The 20,212-nt window shown below is 40.6% G+C and overlaps 1 protein-coding gene across 8 annotated transcripts in view; it reads left to right on the top strand.

The window, feature by feature from the left end:
* MAGI3 (membrane associated guanylate kinase, WW and PDZ domain containing 3) overlaps positions 1-20,212 on the top strand; it is a 314,958-nt gene that overhangs the window by 224,083 nt on the left and 70,663 nt on the right. For 5 of the 8 annotated variants that reach the window (XR_008630223.1, XM_055138733.1, XM_055138734.1 and 2 more), the window contains exons 4-6: positions 4,633-4,842; positions 8,007-8,184; positions 14,584-14,663. Coding sequence is in view for 7 of the 8 variants with exons in the window: in XM_055138733.1 (XP_054994708.1) it covers positions 4,633-4,842; positions 8,007-8,184; positions 14,584-14,663 (468 nt within the window). In the remaining variant the exon portion in view is untranslated. The remainder of the gene's footprint in view (positions 1-4,632; positions 4,843-8,006; positions 8,185-14,583; positions 14,664-20,212) is intronic. The other 3 variants (XM_055138735.1, XM_004616259.2, XM_055138738.1) reach the window with 1 other exon arrangement.

Below are 20,212 nucleotides of genomic sequence, written 5' to 3'. Positions count from 1 at the left end.
TAGAATGTCTGCAAGCAGTTTCTGGAACCAAAAGTAATACGCTGGTATCGGCCCCGGCTCGAGATTCCACCAGCGTCCCACTGTTCCAAGTACATAATAATTTATTCCCTTGTATCCCATTCCCACACCACCAGGTCCGTGTCAGCTTAATGGACATCATACTATGGTTAACACCACGCTGCGTTTCTTCCCGCGAAAGAAGGATATTTCTTCTCAGCCGGCGTGGGGATATGGCTTAGTTCAGTCTATAGAGATGGCTACCACTTTGGTAGCCTTCAATATTTCAGCACAAGATTTACTATTCTTGTTAGGATTTCCCACCAAAGTCCGACCCGTTAAAAAGGAACCATTTCATATTGGTGATGATTAAATAACAATAGGTTGCGCGGCCATGGCAGCGGCCTCGCGGCTTTGAATTTCTGTATAAAGTCCAGGGAAAGTACAGCCAGAAATTACACGTCGCTACAAACTTTAACCCTATTATGGTCCCCCCAAAGTCCAACCCATTACAAAGGAACCATTTCATACTGCTGATGATTAGATGACATTAGGCTGCTGCGGCCGCGCAGTTTTGGGTTTCTATATAAAGTCCAGGGAAAATTCTGCCTAAAGTTCTATCACTACAATCTTTTACCCTTCAACAAAAAACTCAGTACTATTGTTTGGAGTTTCCCCCCACGGTAAGCCCTGCCAAAAAGGAACATTTACACGTTGCTGACAATCAAGAGATATTAGGTCGCGTGGCTGCTATCGCAGGCGCTCGGTTTTGGATTTCTATATGAAGTCCAGGGAAAATTCTTTTGGTAATTGCATCACTCGCTGGCAGCGCCTGGGCCAGAAGCTCCGAGTACACAGTTTGGAGGCATTTTGGGGGCGCCGCTCATGTCCAAAGTGGTTCAGTTGCCTCTGGGGTCTATCTCTCGCGGGGCCGGAAAGGCTTATTGGTGATTAAGGATGACAGTTATAATAATCGAATTCTTTTGATCTCCCCCTTAGAAAAAAGATAAGGGCCCTATAGTAGGTGATTATTATTAAGACTGCAGCATAAGGGATTGGAGAGATAGCACAGCAGTTAAGGTGCTTTTCTTGCATGGGCTCAACCTGGGTTTAATCCCCAGAACCTCTCTGGCCCTCTGTGCAACATCAGGAGTATCCCTGGGCACAAAGCCCTGAGCACTGCCCGGTGGCCCTACCCCACTCACCCCCCTCAAAAAAAAAAATCAAAAAAGTAAACAGTAAAAGTAAAATGTGTTTCTAGAGTTTTCTAGTGAAACTGCCATCCTTAAAAAAAAAAAAAAAAGAAAAACCACAAAATCCCAGACTTTACATTTTGTCGCAGTATGTCCTGGTTCCTCATAGAATGATTATTGGACATGCTGCAGGACAGAGTAAAACCTAAAGCATACTCCATCCCAAATTCAGAAGCATTTCTTTGTCCTCTATTCCAGGTAAGTGTGAACTGATTGTTTTCTTGCTTTACCTCTGAGCCAGAAAGTTTGCTCAGATCTTTTCAGTCTGTAGATGAATCTTTGCATCCATTTGCACTGTAGCACTGTCACACTGTCATAGCACTGTCGTCCCGTTGTTCATCGATTTGCATGAGCGGGCACCAGTAACATCTCTATTGTGAAACTTGTTACTGTTTTTGGCATATTGAATACGCCACAGGGAGCTTGCCAGGCTGTGGCCTTTCGGGCGGGATATTCTCAGTAGCTTGCCAAGCTCTCCAAGAGGGATGGAGGAATCGAACCCAGGTCGGCCACATGCAAGGCAAACGCCCTACCCGCTCTGCTATCGCTCCAATCCAAATTATATATCACGAATCACAAAATCCTGTTAATCATTGATTTCTCGGGTGGGCTCAGTAATCTCTCATTTCGTCCTTTCCCTGAGATCTTAGAAGTCTGTCTCCTCTCGACTCTCCCAATGATGTTGCACTGGGGGCTCTTTCAGGGTCAGGGGAATGACATCCAGCTTGTTACTGGATTTAGCATATGAATACACCATGGGAAGCTTGCAAGGCTGTCCCATGTGGGCAGGAAACTCTCAGAAGATTGCCAGTTTCTCCCAGAGGGAGAAGTAGGCTACAAGATATCTGCTTCTGGGAGCTTGCTTTTAAGTCTCTGGATGTTGGCCGTTGATGGGATTACACACACCTGGGTTCCTCTACCGGTACCTTCATGCATGAGGCCTGTCTGAACGTGTGGAGAGGGGCCTTGAGCATGGCTGTAGCTAGGTTCCGGTGGTCTTCGGCCCCCGGGAGCTCTGCTTAGGGTGGGGAGGGAAGCTGGAGCCCATCCCCTCCGAGGGGCCCGGGGAAGACAGCCAGGCATTCGGGCAAGAGCCTCTGCATCACTCTCTTCTGAGAGCTTGCTTTTAAGTCTCTCTCTGGATGTTGTGATGGGATTACACACACCTGGGTTCCTCTGCCAGTAACTTCATGCATGAGGCCTGTCCGAACTTGTGGAGAGGGGCCTTGAGCATGGCTATAGCTAGGTTCTGGTGGTCTTCGGCCGCCGGGAGCTCTGCTCGGGGTGGGGAGGAAAGCTGGAGCCCATCCAGCTTTAGTAAATTATATATAATTAACTAAAAGTTTTTTAAGAGTTTTTTCTTTTGTATTTTGGGGGCATACCCAGTGTGTCTTAAGGGGTCATGTGTTGACAGTAACTATACACAAGACCTCACACAAGTAAGGCAAGTGCACTAGCCTGAGTCAGAGCCCAGCAAAGCTCTTCTGAATAGTATTTTAAAGCACAACAGGAATAATTCCATTTCAGACATGGAACATCAGCAAAGGCGTGGGCAGGGCCAACATGTAGTTGAGGAGACTGGAGAAACAATATAGTGAGTCTTGCCTTGCATGCGGCTGACCTGGGTTCAATTCCTGGCACCCCATATGAGCACAGAGTCAAGAGTAAGCATTGGATACCACCAGATGTGCCTCCCTCCCCTGAAAAAAAGTAGTTGGAAGATGTGAGCTGAAGGTAGACTAGAGACCGAACATGAAGGCCAATCAATACCTCTATTGCAAACTACAACACCCCAAAGGAGATATAACAAAAGGGAATGCCCTGCCGCAGAGGCAGGGTGGGGTGGTGGGGGAAGAGGTGGGAGTGGTGAGAGGAATACTGGGATCTTTGGTGGAGGAGAATGGGCACTGGTGGAGGGATGGGAAAACGATCACTGTGTGAGTAAAATGCAAACACAAAAGTTCATAAGTTTGTAACTGTACATCACAGTGATTCTCTAATAAAAAAATTTTATAAAAGTAGTTGAAAGTTTTTTAGTTTAACTAAATTATTTTCTCTTCATTATTTTAATGTCAATGACAGCTCAAAGCCAGATACCCGAGTTGTTTGTGTTAATGCTCCCCGCCACACCGTTCTTGGCTTTATGTAACCCTGTTATTTGTAGACTTGCCTCAGTAAACCAACCTATGTTGTGGTTTTTGTTTTGTTTTGAATTTTATGCCACACTTAGCAGTGTTCAGGGACTATTCCTGGATCGATTGGGGATTGTTCTGGAGGCACTGGGGGACCATGTGGTTCCAGGGAGCAAACTTCATGCAAATCATGTGCCCAGCCCATTGAGCTGTCTCTTGGCCCAAACCAGTGCTTCTTTTTCTTTTTTTTTTTTAATCTGGAAAAAATAATTCATTGTATACCCTGTTATCTTAATGAAGGAACATCTTAATTACCTCATTAGGAACCAAGGGATTTTATTAGAAGGTGTAATTTACAGGGGAGAAAATCATAAATATTTTATTGCCTAGTCATATTTTTCCTTCTACAACATTAGCATGGTAATTGATAATAAGATAAGAAGTAGCAAGGGCCAGAAGTTATTAGTTTAACTAACTCTATTGAATGCTTTCTCAGTGTATTTGTCTTCCTTGTGGGACTTGCATAACAAATTGAGAAGATATCCAGTTGTTTTCATTCTATTCTGAAACAGTTACTGCTTCCCAAGATTTAACCTTTTAAAGTATTTCTTGCTTTCCTGAAAGCAAGTCAATATTGAATTATGCTAATGTCATTATTCAATAAATTGTCAGATATAATAATATAATTAGAATGCTCGGGAAAACTTTTAGAAATTGCTTTTATATAAACAGCCTACATTTCAACAGACTTTATTCTTAGCTCTATCTTTTGCCCACATATTTCTTCATTTTACCAAAATAGTTCATTATATTATACATCAGTTACACATCAGAGAAAAATTATGAGTTCATTTTTTTCTTCCTTTGCTCCCACTTTTTATGCCAGTTAGTCTTAACATGAGAGCAGTGATGCATTTAAATTCACAAATTAGACCCAAATTTAGAACCGCTGCATAGCAAGCCTTGTAGGAATAAATAATCTACATATATAAAATAACTTCCTGGCCTGGGTACAAATCACAAATCATATTCAAATGTTAGATGTTACATAATCAGGCAGCAAAGGGCTTGAGACACAGTCCTGTTCTTTCACCTGCCCTCACCCCAGCAGGGTTATGGCATCTCTTTGGCCTCTGGTTGGTATTTAGCGAAGCCTCAGGTAACAAAGCAGAGATACTGGATGAAATCATATTGTTCTGATTCTTGATTCAACATTAGTGCTTTATTATATACTGTTTTCCCCACTGCAGGAAACTTCTATGGGACTCCTAAACCTCCAGCAGAGCCCAGCCCTTTCCAGCCTGACCCAGTTGACCAGGTCCTTTTTGATAATGAGTTTGACACTGAATCCCAAAGAAAACGAACTACATCTGTCAGCAAAATGGAAAGAATGGACAGTTCTCTTCCTGAAGAGGAAGAAGATGAGGAAAAGGAAGCTGTTAATGGCAGTGGAAATGCGGGTTAGTAAATGATGAATTTTTGCCAACCTTTTAGGTCCATTTTGACATGATGCTGAATTAGAAGTAGTAAAAATGTTCACAGGTATATGCAGAACAAGTGATGAGATTTAAATTTTAAGTTTTTTATTTTATTGTGTGTAGGGGATAGAACATGATTGTTAGGCCATACCCAGCTGTGCTGAGGACCAACTACTGGCTCTGTGTTCAGAGGTCCTGGCAGCACTTAGAAAACTGACCTGGGTCAGTACTTGCAAGGCAAGCACCTTAACCTCTTCAGCCTCCGATGGGTTTTGTCTTTGTTTTTGGACCATACCTGGCAGTATTCAGGGCTTACTTTTGGTTCTATACTCAGGGATCATTCCTGGTGGGACTCAGCTATGCTCCCCAATTCCCTCCTGGGTATCTGGAATTGGACCTGGGTCAGCCTCATGGAAGGCAAGTGCCTTGCTTGTTATGTTTTCTCTACAGACTCTGACTTTAAAAGAATGTCTGTGAAACCAAACCTTCTCTGTTGCCATCTTGTTGATCATCTGAAGTAAGTTGCCCCAAATGGCAATTTTGATAAATCAACAATAAACTATTGTTGATAGTAATGCATATGCCATGAACTTGCAGCTTGATAGGCATTTATATCTGTTGCTGAAATGCAGAAATCTTTTTTTGGCTAACATGCCACTTTGTAGAATGTGAACCAAATGTAGATGTTGCAAGATACAGCCTTTGACCAAAATTAATTACATGGAGTTGGAAATATTCAAGTCAAGATTCTCTGAAAGATTTGTGGGCAAAGTTTGCTTGGGGCCATACCTGGTGGTGTTCAGGAGCTCCACAGTGGTTGGAGCAGTCAGTCATGCTTGTGGGGTATTTTTTGGTGTTTTTTTTTTTTCTTTTTGAGTCACACCCAGTCATGCTCAGTCACTTCTGGCTCTGCATTCAGGAATTATTCCTCGTGGTGTTGGGGGGCAGTATGGGATGCGTGCATTCGTGCAAGACAAACACCCTACCCGATGTCCTATCAATCCGGCTACTCTGCTGCTATTTTTGGGGGGAGACCATAGAGTGCTCAGGACTGAACCTGGTCCTCCATCATGCCCTTCAGCACTTTTTGCTCTCTCCTTTGCCTTCTTAGCAATGTTTTAAATTTAAATCCTAAAAAAATTTTTTTCCAAACTTGGCTTGTGTTTTTTCATTAAATTCCAAACCAACAATTTGGTGGTAGGGAATCTTCTCTTTTTTGAGTTTGCCTAAATGGTGAGGTTATGGCTTAGAAGATTCCTGGACTTCTATTTCTGAGTGTCAGGAACTCAGAAGTCATAGCAGAACTAATTTTCATTCTAATTGTAATTTCATTATTATAATTATTATAATAATTCCATTCAAGACACTAGAAAGGAGCTTCACTTGAGCTGAAGCTTTGCTTGTTTTGTTCATTCTTGTGTTCTTTGCATTTTAATCACTGTCTTGCACTACTATAGTAAGATGTGAAATATTTTATTGGTACTCAGTAAATTAATGAAATTTGATCATATCCTCATATTTATAGTAGTCATACCATGTTCTTTTAAAAGCATCCTAGTGGTTTTTCTTCATCAGTTATTAAAATTTGCTATACATTCTGTGTTAATTGCTTCAGTACATTTAATGTGTATATTTCCTTTCTGGAGTATAAGTCTGGTTTTATAAACAACATCTCGGATAATTATGACACATTTATCTAGTGTTGAATGAAAGGACCCAAAGTATTTGGGTGTAAAGACTGAGTACAAGATTGGAGATAATACAGGGTAAGTTACTTGCCCTGCCAGCGGCTGACTTGGGTTCCGTATCCACACCACCACCCCATAGATAGTCGCCTGAACTCTACCAGGAGTGATCCCTGAGTGCAGAGTCAAGACTAAGCCCTGGAGGTGTTGGGAGACCAAGAACAGATCTAAATAGATTAGGTGAAGCCTGCAGAGATCATTCAATGGGCTGGAGCATGTGCTTTGTGGGAGTCCCAGGTTTGACTTTGACCCTCAGCACTGCCTGGTCTCCTTGTCACCACCAGGAATACATCCTTCTGCCTCCCCCTTGCCCAAATGGAAAGGTTTAGGTACAGTCACACCGAATTCTTTAGGGACTACTAAAGAGATCATCAAATCATAGAACCTTTTCGTGATGTCAACTTTGTTATTCTACAGAGTTGTCTGTTAAAATTTTTAAATGGTTAAGATTGGGATTAGAGGTCACGAATCTTTTCTAATATGGGAGTTTACATGTTCTTAACTTGAAGGAAAATTATTTACCGTTTCTTTTTTTTATCTCATGTAGAGTTTTTGAGATGACTGCAATTCCCTTAGAAGTAACTCTATAATCTCTGTAGTTTATGCTTGTCATGCATAGTATGTTGTTATACCAGATGTTACATATTCTTTGATGCTAATATTTAAGTATATATCCAAGAATGTGTGGGAGGCAATTTTGTATCCTATCTCTTGCATTCAGTAGTTTAGCACACTTCTGTTGGATTCTATTTTCTCTGTAAGATAAAAGATGAAGAATATTTTTTATTATAAAATATTAGAAGACATGGTCAAAAGAACTCTGCCTTTTCTGAATAAGCAATAATTATAGTTGTTAACTAATTCCAAATTGAAAAAAAAGCATTTTGTATTGCTTTTGGTCATAGTAGTTAAGAGCATGAGCCAGTTAGATTCCAATCCTGTTTATTAGCTTTGTATTGTTAACTGAGTACATTTAACATCATTGTACCTTAGCTTCCTCATCTGCACAATGGGAACTATAATATTGAAATATATATCCTTGGTATGAGGGTAACGAGTTCATATAAGTAAAATGCTTAAAACAGCCCTTGGCACATAAAGAACTTTAAGTGCATCTGTTGCAGTGGCTGTTGGTATTATATTCAGTATTTACTGATTTGATTCTGTTGTTGATTTTTGCTTATTTACCGACAAGCATCAGAAGTGTTGTAAAGGGCCAATGCTACCAAGCAGATGAGGAAAAAAAAAGTATGTCTAGTTGCTGTTTCAAAAATGATAGCAAATAGTGAACATAAGAGAGAAGGAGATTTGCAATCAGCTATTGGCATGTTGTTAGAATGAAGGGAATTGTGTGAGTGGAGCATCATTCTACCTGTCCTCAAACTGTTGTATTTTGAACAGCAGAAACTAGAGAGAGGCTTTCTGAGCCATCTGACTGGATGAAGACGATCCCAAGTTACAACCAAACCAGCAGCTCCATGGACTTTAGAAATTATATGATGAGAGATGAGAATCTGGAACCACTGCCCCCAAATTGGGAAATGGCCTATACCGATACGGGGATGATCTACTTCATTGAGTAAGCAAATGTTTCTATCTCTTCTAGTGTGCCCCATCACTGTAAGGCTGATCTTTCAAACATCTTTTCCTTGTTTCACAAAGCTCTCTTCTTTTTCCCTTAAAAAATTATTATTATTATTATTATTAGTATTAGTATTAGTATTAGTATTAGTATTAGTATTTGCTCTTTGGGGTCACACCCAGTTACTCCTGGCTCATGCACTCAGGAATTACTCCTAGCGATGCTCAAGGGACCATATGGGATGCTGGGAATCAAACCCAGGTCGGCCATATGAAAGGCAAATGCCCTACCCGCTGTGCTATCGCTCCAGCTCCTTTTTTCCCTTAAAAATATTTTAATTGCACATTATAGTTGATTTTTTAGGGGGGAGGGGCACATCCAGTGATACTCCAGGATTACTCCCAGCTCTGCACTGAGGAATTAGTCCTGGTAGTGCTCCGGGGACTGACTATATGGGATGCTGGGATCGAATCCTGGTTAGCCACATGCAAGACAAACTCCCTAGCCACTCTACTATTATTCTGGCACCAGGAGATTCTTAATCTTATTATGTCTCTGAATGATATATTATTAAAACTCTAGTCTTAGAAAAACAGGAATATTTAAAAACAGGTCTATCACTAATGATAAAGAAATGTAAAGAATAAAGGATATTTCACTTTGCTTTTTTAAATCACTTTTTGGTGGATCATCCAACTTAAACAGCATCTTAGGGATTATAGTTTTTTGGAAGAGGATATGTTTGTTAACAGAATGAAATATTTTAGGTGCTAGTGTTTAAATCTGATGTATTTAGACAGTATAATTTAGGAGGAAATTATCAGTGGACTTTATAATTGGTACACTATAAAATTCGCAAAATCCAAGTCTATTTCATGGGGAATTAGGACCACAGTAATATATTTATTTATTATATAATCATACTGATACAATAAATTTATTGAGATGGAATACCACATTGTTCGGTCAACCTAGAATTTCGTATGGTTTGCACCAGAGGATAACATTATGCAAGAAACTGGAAGTTTTATTCTGAGGTATTTTTATATGCTCGTGCAGCTGTGGTCTTCATTCATCAGGTGATTTCATCTTTCAAGTAATTTTATTCTGCAAGAGGATATGAATATAATGAAGCTAAAGAATTTAACAAATTATAATTAAAATATTATAATTACAATTAAAATATTTTTAATTATAATGTTATAATTATAATTAAAATATATTAAAATATTGAGGGTTATATACTGTACTTATAGAATTCAGATATGAGCTAAAGACAACATATTTGAAGAAATATGCTTTTTTTAAATTTTTTTTTCTGTGTGGTGTTCTTTATTTTTTTTTAATTTATTTTATTGAATCACCATGTGGAAAGTTACAAAGTTCTCAGGCTTATGTCTCAGTTATACAATATTCAAACCCCCGTCCCTTCACCCGTGCCCATATTCCACCACCAAAGACCCCAGTCTACCTCCCAACACCCGCCCCCCCACCCCCATTCCCGCCTGCGTAATTGATAAATTTCACTTCGTTTTCTCTTTACCTTGATTACTTTCCATAATTCAACACAAAATTCACTATTGTTGGAGTTTTCCCCCAAGAAAGACAGCCCTACTGCCAATGAGGCATTTGATAATTAGTTTTCCATTGCTGAGACTGGAGAGATATGAAGTTCCACTGTCAAGTACATAGAATTTTTTTCCCCACCTTCCCGTGCCACCAAGTTCATGCCTGCTTAATAAATAGTCCTCATATTATGGCTGACACCACACCGCCCAATGAGAAAAAGAGATATTTCCCATCCTCGGCCAGCATGGGGCTGTGGCTTAGTTCACAGTCTAGAGACGTGGCTGCAAGCAGTTTCTGGAACCAAAAGTAGTTCCTCCGGATTCTGGTTGATCTGCAGCAATGAGGCCGCACAAGAGTGTGGCCACCCGGGTTGAATCTCGGCAGAGCATGCGCTGGTATCGGCCCGAGACTCCCCAAGTGTCCTGCTGTTCCAGTACATAATTTTTTTTAATTTTAATTTTTTCCCCTCTCATTCCCGCGCCTCTAAGTTCGTGCCTGCTCCATAGACCTCATAATATGGTGGACGCCACACCGCGTTTCTCCCAGAAAAGGGAAAAGAACCGAGAAAGGAGGATATTTCCTCTCGTCAGCTGGCGTGGGGCTATGGCTTAGTTTACAGTCTAGAGAAATGGCTGCTACTTTGATTACCTTCACTATTTCAACAAAAAACTCAGTATTATTGTTTGGAGTTAACCCCCACAGTCAGACCTGCTAAAAAGGAACCCTTTCACATTGCTGACAATAAAGATTGTGGCCGTGTGGTTTTTTTTTTTTTTTTTTTTTTTGTATGAAGTCCAGGGAAAATTCTGCCAGTATTTGCTTCCCTGCAAGCTTTTACTTCCCTTTTGTGGTGCTCATATGGAGAAGCCTGGAGAGAAAAACCCTGCCCCGCTGGCGGCGAATGGGCCAGGGGCTCCCATCCCAGTCTGGGGGCCTCTCTGGGAGCTGCTCGTGTCCAAAGTAGTTCAGTTGCTGCCGGGGTCAAGCTCATAGAGCAGCAGAAAGGACTGGACCCGCGTGGCATTGTGCTTAAATATTGGTAAAGGGGGGGGAGAAATATGCTTTTTAAATGTATGGTCTTGTAAGCCAACGTTGCATCAGTAATTAATCAATTGAATTAGGGATGGAAAAATTTGAATTTGTTTCCTCAGTTGGTTCTCCAAGACACACTCACTCCTTCCCATAAAGTAAGCATTTTGCTGTTTCAAGAAATATTCTGGTGCTTAAACAACAAAGATTTTATGTTCATGGTACACTTTCTATTATAGACTAGGTATACTTTTTACCATAGATTCACAGTAGATTATTAATTAGGCTACACATTTATTTACTTATTAATGACCAGGATTAAGCAAATAGATAAAATTGGTACCTTCTGTGGACAATTTAAAGAACATTTCTTTTTGGGGGGTGGGGTGGGGGCCCATATCCAGCAGTGCTCAGGGCTTACTCCTGCTCTGTGCTCAGGGTTCACTCCTGCTGTTGCTCAAAGGACCATTTCTAGTGCTGGGATTCAGGCCAGGTTTAACCATGTGCTGAACCATGTCTTAATACCTGTATTGTCTGTACAGCCCTTAAGAGTCTTTTCGTGGATTTTTAGAATTTTGATTTTCATGGTAACTTGAGAACTACGTTCCCAAGTTACTAGAAATGACCAGAAGAATGTCTTTAGAAGCAAATTATGAGATATTGAATCTGATAGTACATCATCCTATAAATAGGGATAAAGTAATAAACTATAGAGAAGGAATTTTTTTAAGTTTTATTGTTGAACATTATTATAATGGATTACAGATTTAATAAAAGACCTGAAGGGCTGATAGTACAGGGGTAAGGCACACAGCCTTGCACACAGCTGACCTGGGTTTGATCCCCAGCATCTCTGGTCCCTGCTAGGAGTGATCCCTGAGCACCACTGGGAATGGCCTAAAAACAAAAGAAGTAATAAAAAATGTTAATAAATGAAGACCTGAAAGTGAGAAACTTTCAAAGAAGCAGGAGCAAGAGTGAGGATGTAGCTCAGCAGTAGGGCACCTGCTGAGCTACAGGGACATATACTACATGCCATGTCCCTGTATTTGATCCCCCCCTCACCCCACACAAATAAAAGGTGGGCCTAAAAGATTGCCTGACCCTGGCCTTGATCCCTGGAACCATGTATGATGCTCTGAGCACCGTCAGAAGTGATCTGGTTCATTCACTGAGCATGAACCAGAGAAAGCCCTCCTGAGCATCACTGAGTATGGCTCCTAAACAAAACAAAACAAAAGGAAAAAGAAAAGAAAAACAAACTTCCAACTGTGTAGAAAGGGGAAATAATAGAGTAAAAAGCATACTGCAAAATATTTTAAAAAATATTTGCAAACTATATCTAATAAGGGATGAATATCCTGAATATAGTTAAACATCATTTGCTACTAAAGTTCTAGTATCTAATGTTGCCTCTAGCTAATGTTGAACATTATTGTTGAATGTTTAGCTAATGTATTTGATCTGTTACTGCTGCTATTAACTCACATTCTTAAGACAAGAATGGTCAGAGACATCTGTAGGCTTAGTTGTTGTGCTTTGGTATAATATTTCTTTACCTTAAGAAACAATGAGTAAAATCCTAGTAGATTCCCTATTTTAGCAATAGCAGTTTGAGTCAGTGGGGCCAAAGTTAAGATTTTTTTAAGAATTAACTTTGTACTTAGTTTAGAAAGATAGTTCCATGATTTTTTTTCTAACAGCCTGCATGGTTCTGTGCCTCTTTAAAGTCCTGATCCTTTTCATTTTACTAAAATTGATTTAATAGTTTTAGTTTGGGAAAATTATCTCTGTGATAAAAGGAATAACACAGACCTTCTTAAAAACAATTCTGATTTCTCCCACTTTGATTGGCCACTATTTAGCATACAAAAATGCACTCATATGTGGAATATAAATAGTAGCTGAGAGGTACAAGCTTACAATGTTGCAATTCCTGACAGACATTTTTCTGGACTTAGTTACTAAAATACTAAAATACAGAAATCCAAAACTATGCTGCTGCTGGTGCGGCCTCCTGACCTCATATCTCTTCATTCTCAGCAATGGAAAACAAATTACCAAATGCTTTCTTTTCAGCAGATCGACTTTAGGGGGGAGAAACTACAAATCAATAATAGTGAATTTTTTGTTTAAATATTTAATGTAATCAAAGTAAAGCGAAAGTAAAGTGAAATTTACCAGTTACACATGCGGGGTGGGGGGCTGGGGAGGTGGGGGGAAGCGGGGAGGTATATCGTGATTCTTGGTGGTGGAATATGTGCACTGGTGAAGGGATGGGTGTTTGAGCATTGTATAACTGAGACTTTAACCTGAAAGCTTTGTAACTTTCCACATGGTGAATCAATAAAAGAATTTAAATAAATAAATAAAAATGTGTTAGCACAGTCTTCCAACTTATCTATATAAGAAGGGACTGAATAGTTCTATCTATGAGTAGCTCAAAAAAGTTTAGAAGAAATGAAACCATTAGCTTCAGGGCTGAAGAGAAATCTAGGTAGAGATTTATGAGTTTAAAGACACCAAACTCTTCACATTATTATTCTCGCATCACTTTGATAAAACATTTCATTATCTATTCCTACATGTACTTCCTACGTCCATTTTCTCCGTAACTTTTTTCCTTAATAGTCTCACATTTCAGATTCTTTGCCTATTTGATTGTGTGATAGTTTTGAGACTCAGTACCTGCTACGTGCTAACTTGGCCTGATGGTAACTGTGATGATAATGAAATCAAACAATACTGATCATCAGAAAGCCTCTGTGCCCTACTTCATAAAAAGGGGTATAAGGAAGAATTTTTCTGTTCCATCTTTCATTTTTTTCTTGTTTAATATATCTACAAATGAAAGCTTAGTTTTGTAAAGGTGAGTTGAACTATGCTCTCATTTTTATTTGCATGTTGCAGAAGCATATGTGCAAACTTTAATTTTGTTCTAAAAAATGAGGGCAGGTGTTGCCTGATTACTCTCCCAGCCCACACCACACAGGCACTCAGAAATACAGTATTTTTTGAAGCAAGGGAGGAAGGAACTTAACCAGCAAGCAAACAGGGTTTCTTTTTCCCTCCCTCTTTTCCTTCCTCTTCCCTTTCTTCCTTCCTTCCTTCCTCCCTCCCTCCCTCCCTCCCTCCCTCCTTCCTTCCTTCCTTCTTTCCTTCCTTCCTTCCTTCCTTCCTTCCTTCCTTCCTTCCTTCCTTCCTTCCTTCCTTCCTTCCTTCCTCCCTCCCTTCCTCTCTCACATTTCCCTTCCTTTTCTTCCTCTCTCTCTCTCTTCTTTCTCTTTTTAAAATAAGGGTTCCATAATGCCCAAAAGTAGAGAGTATGGGGGAAATTGTCTGCCATAGGGGTGAAGGGGGGGTGGGGGGGCAAGGATATTGGGAACATTGGTGGTGGAGGGTGTGCACTGGTGGAGGGATGGGTGTTTGACCATTGTATGACTGAAATTCAAACATGAAAGCTTTGTAACTGTATCTCACAGTGATTCAACTAAGAAAAATAGAATAAAAAATGTTTTGACTGTTTAAATCCATGTCTGTTGTTCTGTCATGGGTGCTTTAGCTTGCCTTTAGTCTCCGTTCTCAAATGAGTGCCTCTATCTTTGCTTTTTCATTTGGCAGTTCTGAAGTAACAGATAGAGAATAGTGGGGTACTAAAACAGAGGGCTACACACAGAGCCAGGAGGAACTGACAGTCCAGACATCATTTATATATACCTATTAGTCCCTTTGAACCTCTGTTTTTAAAATCCTCTCTCCTTGACTGTACACTTTCTAATTGAAATCTTTATTCTACAGCCATAATACCAAGACAACCACCTGGCTGGATCCTCGCCTTTGTAAGAAAGCCAAAGCCCCCGAAGACTGTGAAGATGGAGGTAGAGATTGAGAAACCTTTCATTTCACCCTGTTCTCTTAATACCTTTGTACTCTTCATGCTTAGATCATGAGTTTTCCAAAAGCCCTAAACAAACCCTGATGTGCGTAACACATAAGCTGGAAATAATTGACTGCCTGCTAATTATGCCATTACATCAAATTTAGTGAGGAATTTCATCCTTCTCATTTCGAGGATTATAAAAATTAAACCTTTAAGTTGCTTAGAATATGGCTTAAGTGGTGAAGTACATGCCCAGCATGTGTGAAATCCTTGCCCTCCCCCCCCACCTCGCCCAAACACAACCCCTCTCTCCCATTCCCCGGGGAGAACACAGTAGACCATGAACACCAAATTTGAGCCAGCACCAGGGTTTAGTGCCACCACTAAGATGGCCCTCTGCCCCACTCCCAGCAACTCTGGGTGTGGACCCTATTATAAAAAAAGTATTCAGATGAATATAAGTAAAGATAAAAATAATGCATTTTTTAAAAAATGTTTCAAAGAAAAAATTTTTAAATTATGCATCTTTTAATTTGTCAGGTACATTTTCAACCATGTATAGCCTTATCAAATCTGCTAAGCCATCAAAATATATTTAATTTAGAGCTACAAGATAGCACCAACATTAAGCCTTACATGTGGCCCATCTAGGTTTGATCCTGGTGCCACTTACAGCCTAGGGATCAGAAGCAAGAGTAAGTTCTGAGCACTACTGGGTGTACCCCAATACCTCCCTCCAGTATGTATGTATGTAATAGGGCTGGAGTGATAGCACAGCAGGTAGGTCATTTACCTTGCACGCGGCCAACCAGGGTTCAATTCCTCTGCCACTCTCGGAGAGCCCCGTGAGCTACTGAGGGTATCTCGCCTGCACGGCAGAGCCTGGCAAGCTACCCATGACGTATTGGATATGCCAAAAACAGTAAGTAACACAAGTCTCACAATGGAGACATTACTGGTGCCTGCTCGAGCAAATCGATGAGCAACAGGATGACAGTGACAGTGACATACATATATAAATAACTTGGTATGTACTAGAATCAATATATTCATATCTGTAGCAAATCCATACCATTTAGAGCACAATGAGAAGGAGAAATCCTACCTCATTCCCACCCCTCAACACATTTTTATTCACTAGTAGAAAAATCACTTGTCTAGGAATAACTCGATAATAATGCTTGCTTTTCTTGTATATTTACAGATTCTGTTTATTAGTATAGTCTGTACGACCTAACAAAAACTTAATTGAACAAAACAGTTGTTCAACAAAAATAGTTTACTGTACCTTCTTCATTATAGGGTACAAAAGAATCAAATTTTTGCTTGTAGCACTTACCAGAATTTATTTACTCTCCTTCAAAAAGTGATCTGGGGGTGGGGATAGCATAAGAGGTAGGGTGCAACCTCCCTGGGATATCCCCGATGCCACATGACCCCCTCTCCAGGTATCTCTAGGTATGGCCCTGGCAGCACCAAGCATTGTAGGGCCTGAACAGCACCACATGCTCAGACTCTAGCACTGAATCACAAGTCTGATTAGCTGAGTATCACCAGGAAGACCCCTGTGTCTCCAAAGCACTGTTTGGAACCATCCCTTCCCCCACCACACACACCCAAAACAAAGAGACAAATATGAGTGGCCTAAAAAGTCTGAACAAATGAGTCATGATAAGAGGAGATTGAATTGATAATTTAAAAATCTCCAAAAAACATAAATCAGGACCAGATAACTATACTGGTATATTTTAACTAGACATGTAAAAAAGAGTTAATAATGATCCTCCTTATACATTTCCAAAAGAAGAAGAAGAAGAATCTAGCAACATCTCTAAACTCATTTTATAAGGGGATTATACCAAAAACAAAATAAGGACCTTCTCCACAAGAAGCTATAGGCAAACATTCCTGGCAAACAGGGATATAAAAATGTTCCATTAAAATTACAGCAAACCAAATTCAACTATGCAGCAAAAGAATCATATGCCATGATCAAGTGAGATTTATCCTAGGGATGTTAAAAGGGTTCAGCACTTCAAATCAATCAATTTGATGCATCAAAATAACAAAATTAAGGGGAAAAAAACACAATCCTCTGATAGGAAGCATTTAATAGTTCAATAGCCATTCATGATTTAAAAAAAAAAAACTCAGGAATGACAGAAGAGGTAGCTCAAAAGGCTGGAGAGCATGTCTTTCATGAACCAGCCTCTTCTGCGTCAGTTGCCCAGCATCCCTTCCCTCCATTACTGGGTGGGATCCTTGTGTCCCTCAGCACCTCACTGCCGGGGCCTAAACACAGATCTGCAGACCTGCACGGCCAGGCTGCATGTCACAAGAGTGACTGTTGCTCAGTCATAGATTGTTCCCTGCTCAGAAGCCTGGTAAAACCAAAGCAAACTCTCATCAAAACAAAAATGGGACTCAGTAGCACAACAGCCAATATGTGACACAGCCACATCTGGCATCACAGTAGTAAGAAACTTGAATCTTTCCCACTGAGAGCATGAACAAGTCTAAGAGATTTCTTTGCTCCACTTTCTCCAAGAAGGTAATTAGTGGAAGTCATACCCAGAGCAGTCAGGGAAGAAAAAATTAAAAATACCTGCATATTTTTGAAAAGGGTTTACTCTCTTATATATAAACAAAAATTCAACAACAACAGAACAAGCTGACTTAAAAGTGGTCAGCCTGGTAGTACAGTGACTAGGGTGCTTGCCTTTCATGTAGCCAACCTGGATTAGATCCCTGGAACCACCGATGGTTACCTCAGCCCCACCAGGAGTGATCCCTGAGTGCAGAGCCAGGAGTAAGCCCTGAGCACCATTGCTGTGACCCCAACCCAAGATTCCCCTCCCTGTGAAAAACAGAGATTAATCATTTAGAATGAGATCAGCCTATCTTAATCTAAATTAGGAGGGGATCACATACGGTCCACTGAGCATCATGGAGAGGGATGCTTGGAATCAGAGCCAGGAATAGTCCCTGAGTATTCCTCCTCCTCCTTCTCTTCCTCCTCCTCCTCATCCTCCTCTTCTTCTTCTTTGTTTTTTTTTGGGGGGGGAGGGGAAGAGGTGTCACATCTGGTGATGCTCAGGGGTTACTCCTGGCTCTCCACTCAGGAATTACTCATGGTGGTACTTCGGAGACCAGATGGGATGCCATGGATTGAACCTGGGTTGGTGCTTGCAAGGCAAGTGCCTTACCCACTCTACTATCTCTCTAGCCCCTTAGACCTGTGACCCCCTTTGGAATATCCTGGGCATGACAGAGGGGCCACATAGCCTTCCCAGTCAAGTCACTCTGGTGGAAGATATTGTTTATATTCTGCTGAACACTTAAAGGTTGTTTTGTTTGTTTGTTTTTCTAAAACTTGCCATTTTCTCCCCAGACTTCAGAACCCAACTGACTCTTCATACTCTATCTGATGGCTTAAATTGATGTACATATTTATCTTCCATTCAAATAAAATAATTAGTGTTTTGGTTAAGCAGTAATCTTAAAAATGTAACATCAGGAATCCAATTTACTCTCAACCCCCCCTCTTCTCTTACAGTGAAAGAAAGATGAAATTTCACTAACGGCATTTTGACTAAAATGTACTGAATGCTGATGTCATTGTGGAGCTTAGAGAATGATAAAAGGAAATTATCAACTGAATAGAGTGACACATGGAAAAACAATTGTAGCTCCTATGTTCAAATCAAAAGAATTCTATTTTGGGAAGAGTAAAGAAAGAAGGAAATTCATGGGTTTTAGAATTAAACAGCTGCTTGATATGCCAGAAATAGTTTTGCTTTTTGCATCAACTTTTGGGAGGAATATTGTATCTTCTGATACAGAAAAATTTCATTAGGTCGTTTTTGGAAATTTCTGCTTTGCAGTTATACCCAGATCTGCTTGGGGGCTCCCCCTGGATAATACTGGTGGTGGGGTTGCTTTTCAGCATTGCTCAGAGGATCTTGTGGTATTGAGGTACAAAGCTTGCACCCCAGCCCCCTTAAATCATCTTCATGACCCAACAAAATCTTTTCTTTTCTCCCCCACTTTATTTAAACACCATCATTTACAAAGTTGTTCATGATGATTTGTTACAGACATTCAACACTCCAACACCAATCGCACCACTACTGTCACCTTCCCTCCACCATTGTCTTCATTTTCTCAAGCCCATCCCCATAGCAGGTCCACAGTGATTTATTTTATATTGCTTATTACCATTCAGTGGGTAATGGAATGATTAAAAAATTCCATAGAAGAAAATTTGTGAATTATCTCAACAAGGGGCCATTTAGTCTGAGGTTTTGCTAAATTGCTGTTGCAAATTAAGCCTTCTGTGTTAGTGTTTTATTTAGATAAGATGGTTGGCTTCTGTGTTACATCCCACCCAATGTGGTGTGCTTCTACTGGAGTATCAGTATTGTAGAGTTTGGAGATACTGCTCCCGTAAGTCCAGAGTAATTAACTAGGCAGTCTGGCTGGAGGCATGGTGGCAGCTCTGGGATGCGGGAATGACTCCCCGGTCTTTGCTTGGACGGAAACTAGCCCACCCCACTCCAAGATAACCCCAGAGGTCTCAGCCAGGAGTGGGTGTCCGAAAAATTTTTGCAGCTAGTTGATCTCTTCTGAGATTTACTTACAACTCTCTGGAACAAGGCCCATAGATGAGTTTGTATGATGTCGGTGGTGTGAGATCTCTTCTATCTCAAAAGGAAAGAACTCTTTCTCATGACCCTGTTCTTCTCCTGGGGTTTCAGACTATCTTTTTCACACCAAACTTATGGTACAGTGCCTGAGGCCAGCAGTGCTGAAGAGATGTACAGTGCTAAGGAGGCCTGCAGTGCAGCAGAACAGAGCCAGAGCCTCGCACTTGCCAGATGTGCTTACTCTTTTTTTTTTTTTTTTTTTTGCTTTTTGGGTCACACCCAGCGATGCTCAGTGGTTACTCCTGGCTTTGCACTCAGGAATTACTCCTGGCGGTGCTTGGGGGACCATATGGGATGCCGGGGATCAAACCTGGGTTGGCCGCATGCAAGGCAAACGCCCTACCCGCTGTGCTATTGCTCCGGCCCCAGATGTGCTTAGTCTTAACTGCCATGGTTTTAAAGAACAAAAACAAAACAAAACAAAAAACAGCTTGGTATGATAAGTTTTGTTTATAAAAAAAAAAAGTTCCCTTCCCTTTATTATTGTCGCAATGACTGAGGGATGCACACTTGGTTGTGGTGCTCACACTCTTAGCTGTGGCATCTGCCAGAGACAACACACTTTGTTGACTTGTACTTGCAAGTTCAGTGCCATCTGACTTGTGCTGTTCCCGGGCTTGTCTTTGTCTCTCCATTCATTATCTAGATCCTCTTGTTCACTGCCATGGCTCTAACTAGATTTTCTCCAAAATTTCCCTTTTGAGGACCTAAAGGTTTAGATTCTAAGGTCTTGTTGGATATTCTAAGCAGGATGTTCTGTAGATCCCTCAATTGTAAGAGATATAGTTTGAGTTATATCTTTGTTCCTGATCTCTTCAAAGGACAAAGGACATCAGACCCT

This window comes from Sorex araneus, chromosome 5 (genome assembly GCF_027595985.1).
Source record: "Sorex araneus isolate mSorAra2 chromosome 5, mSorAra2.pri, whole genome shotgun sequence".
NCBI classification, from domain to species: Eukaryota; Metazoa; Chordata; class Mammalia; order Eulipotyphla; family Soricidae; genus Sorex; species Sorex araneus.
Note: the sequence above shows the minus strand (reverse complement) of the source record. Positions and strands in the feature narration are given on the sequence as shown.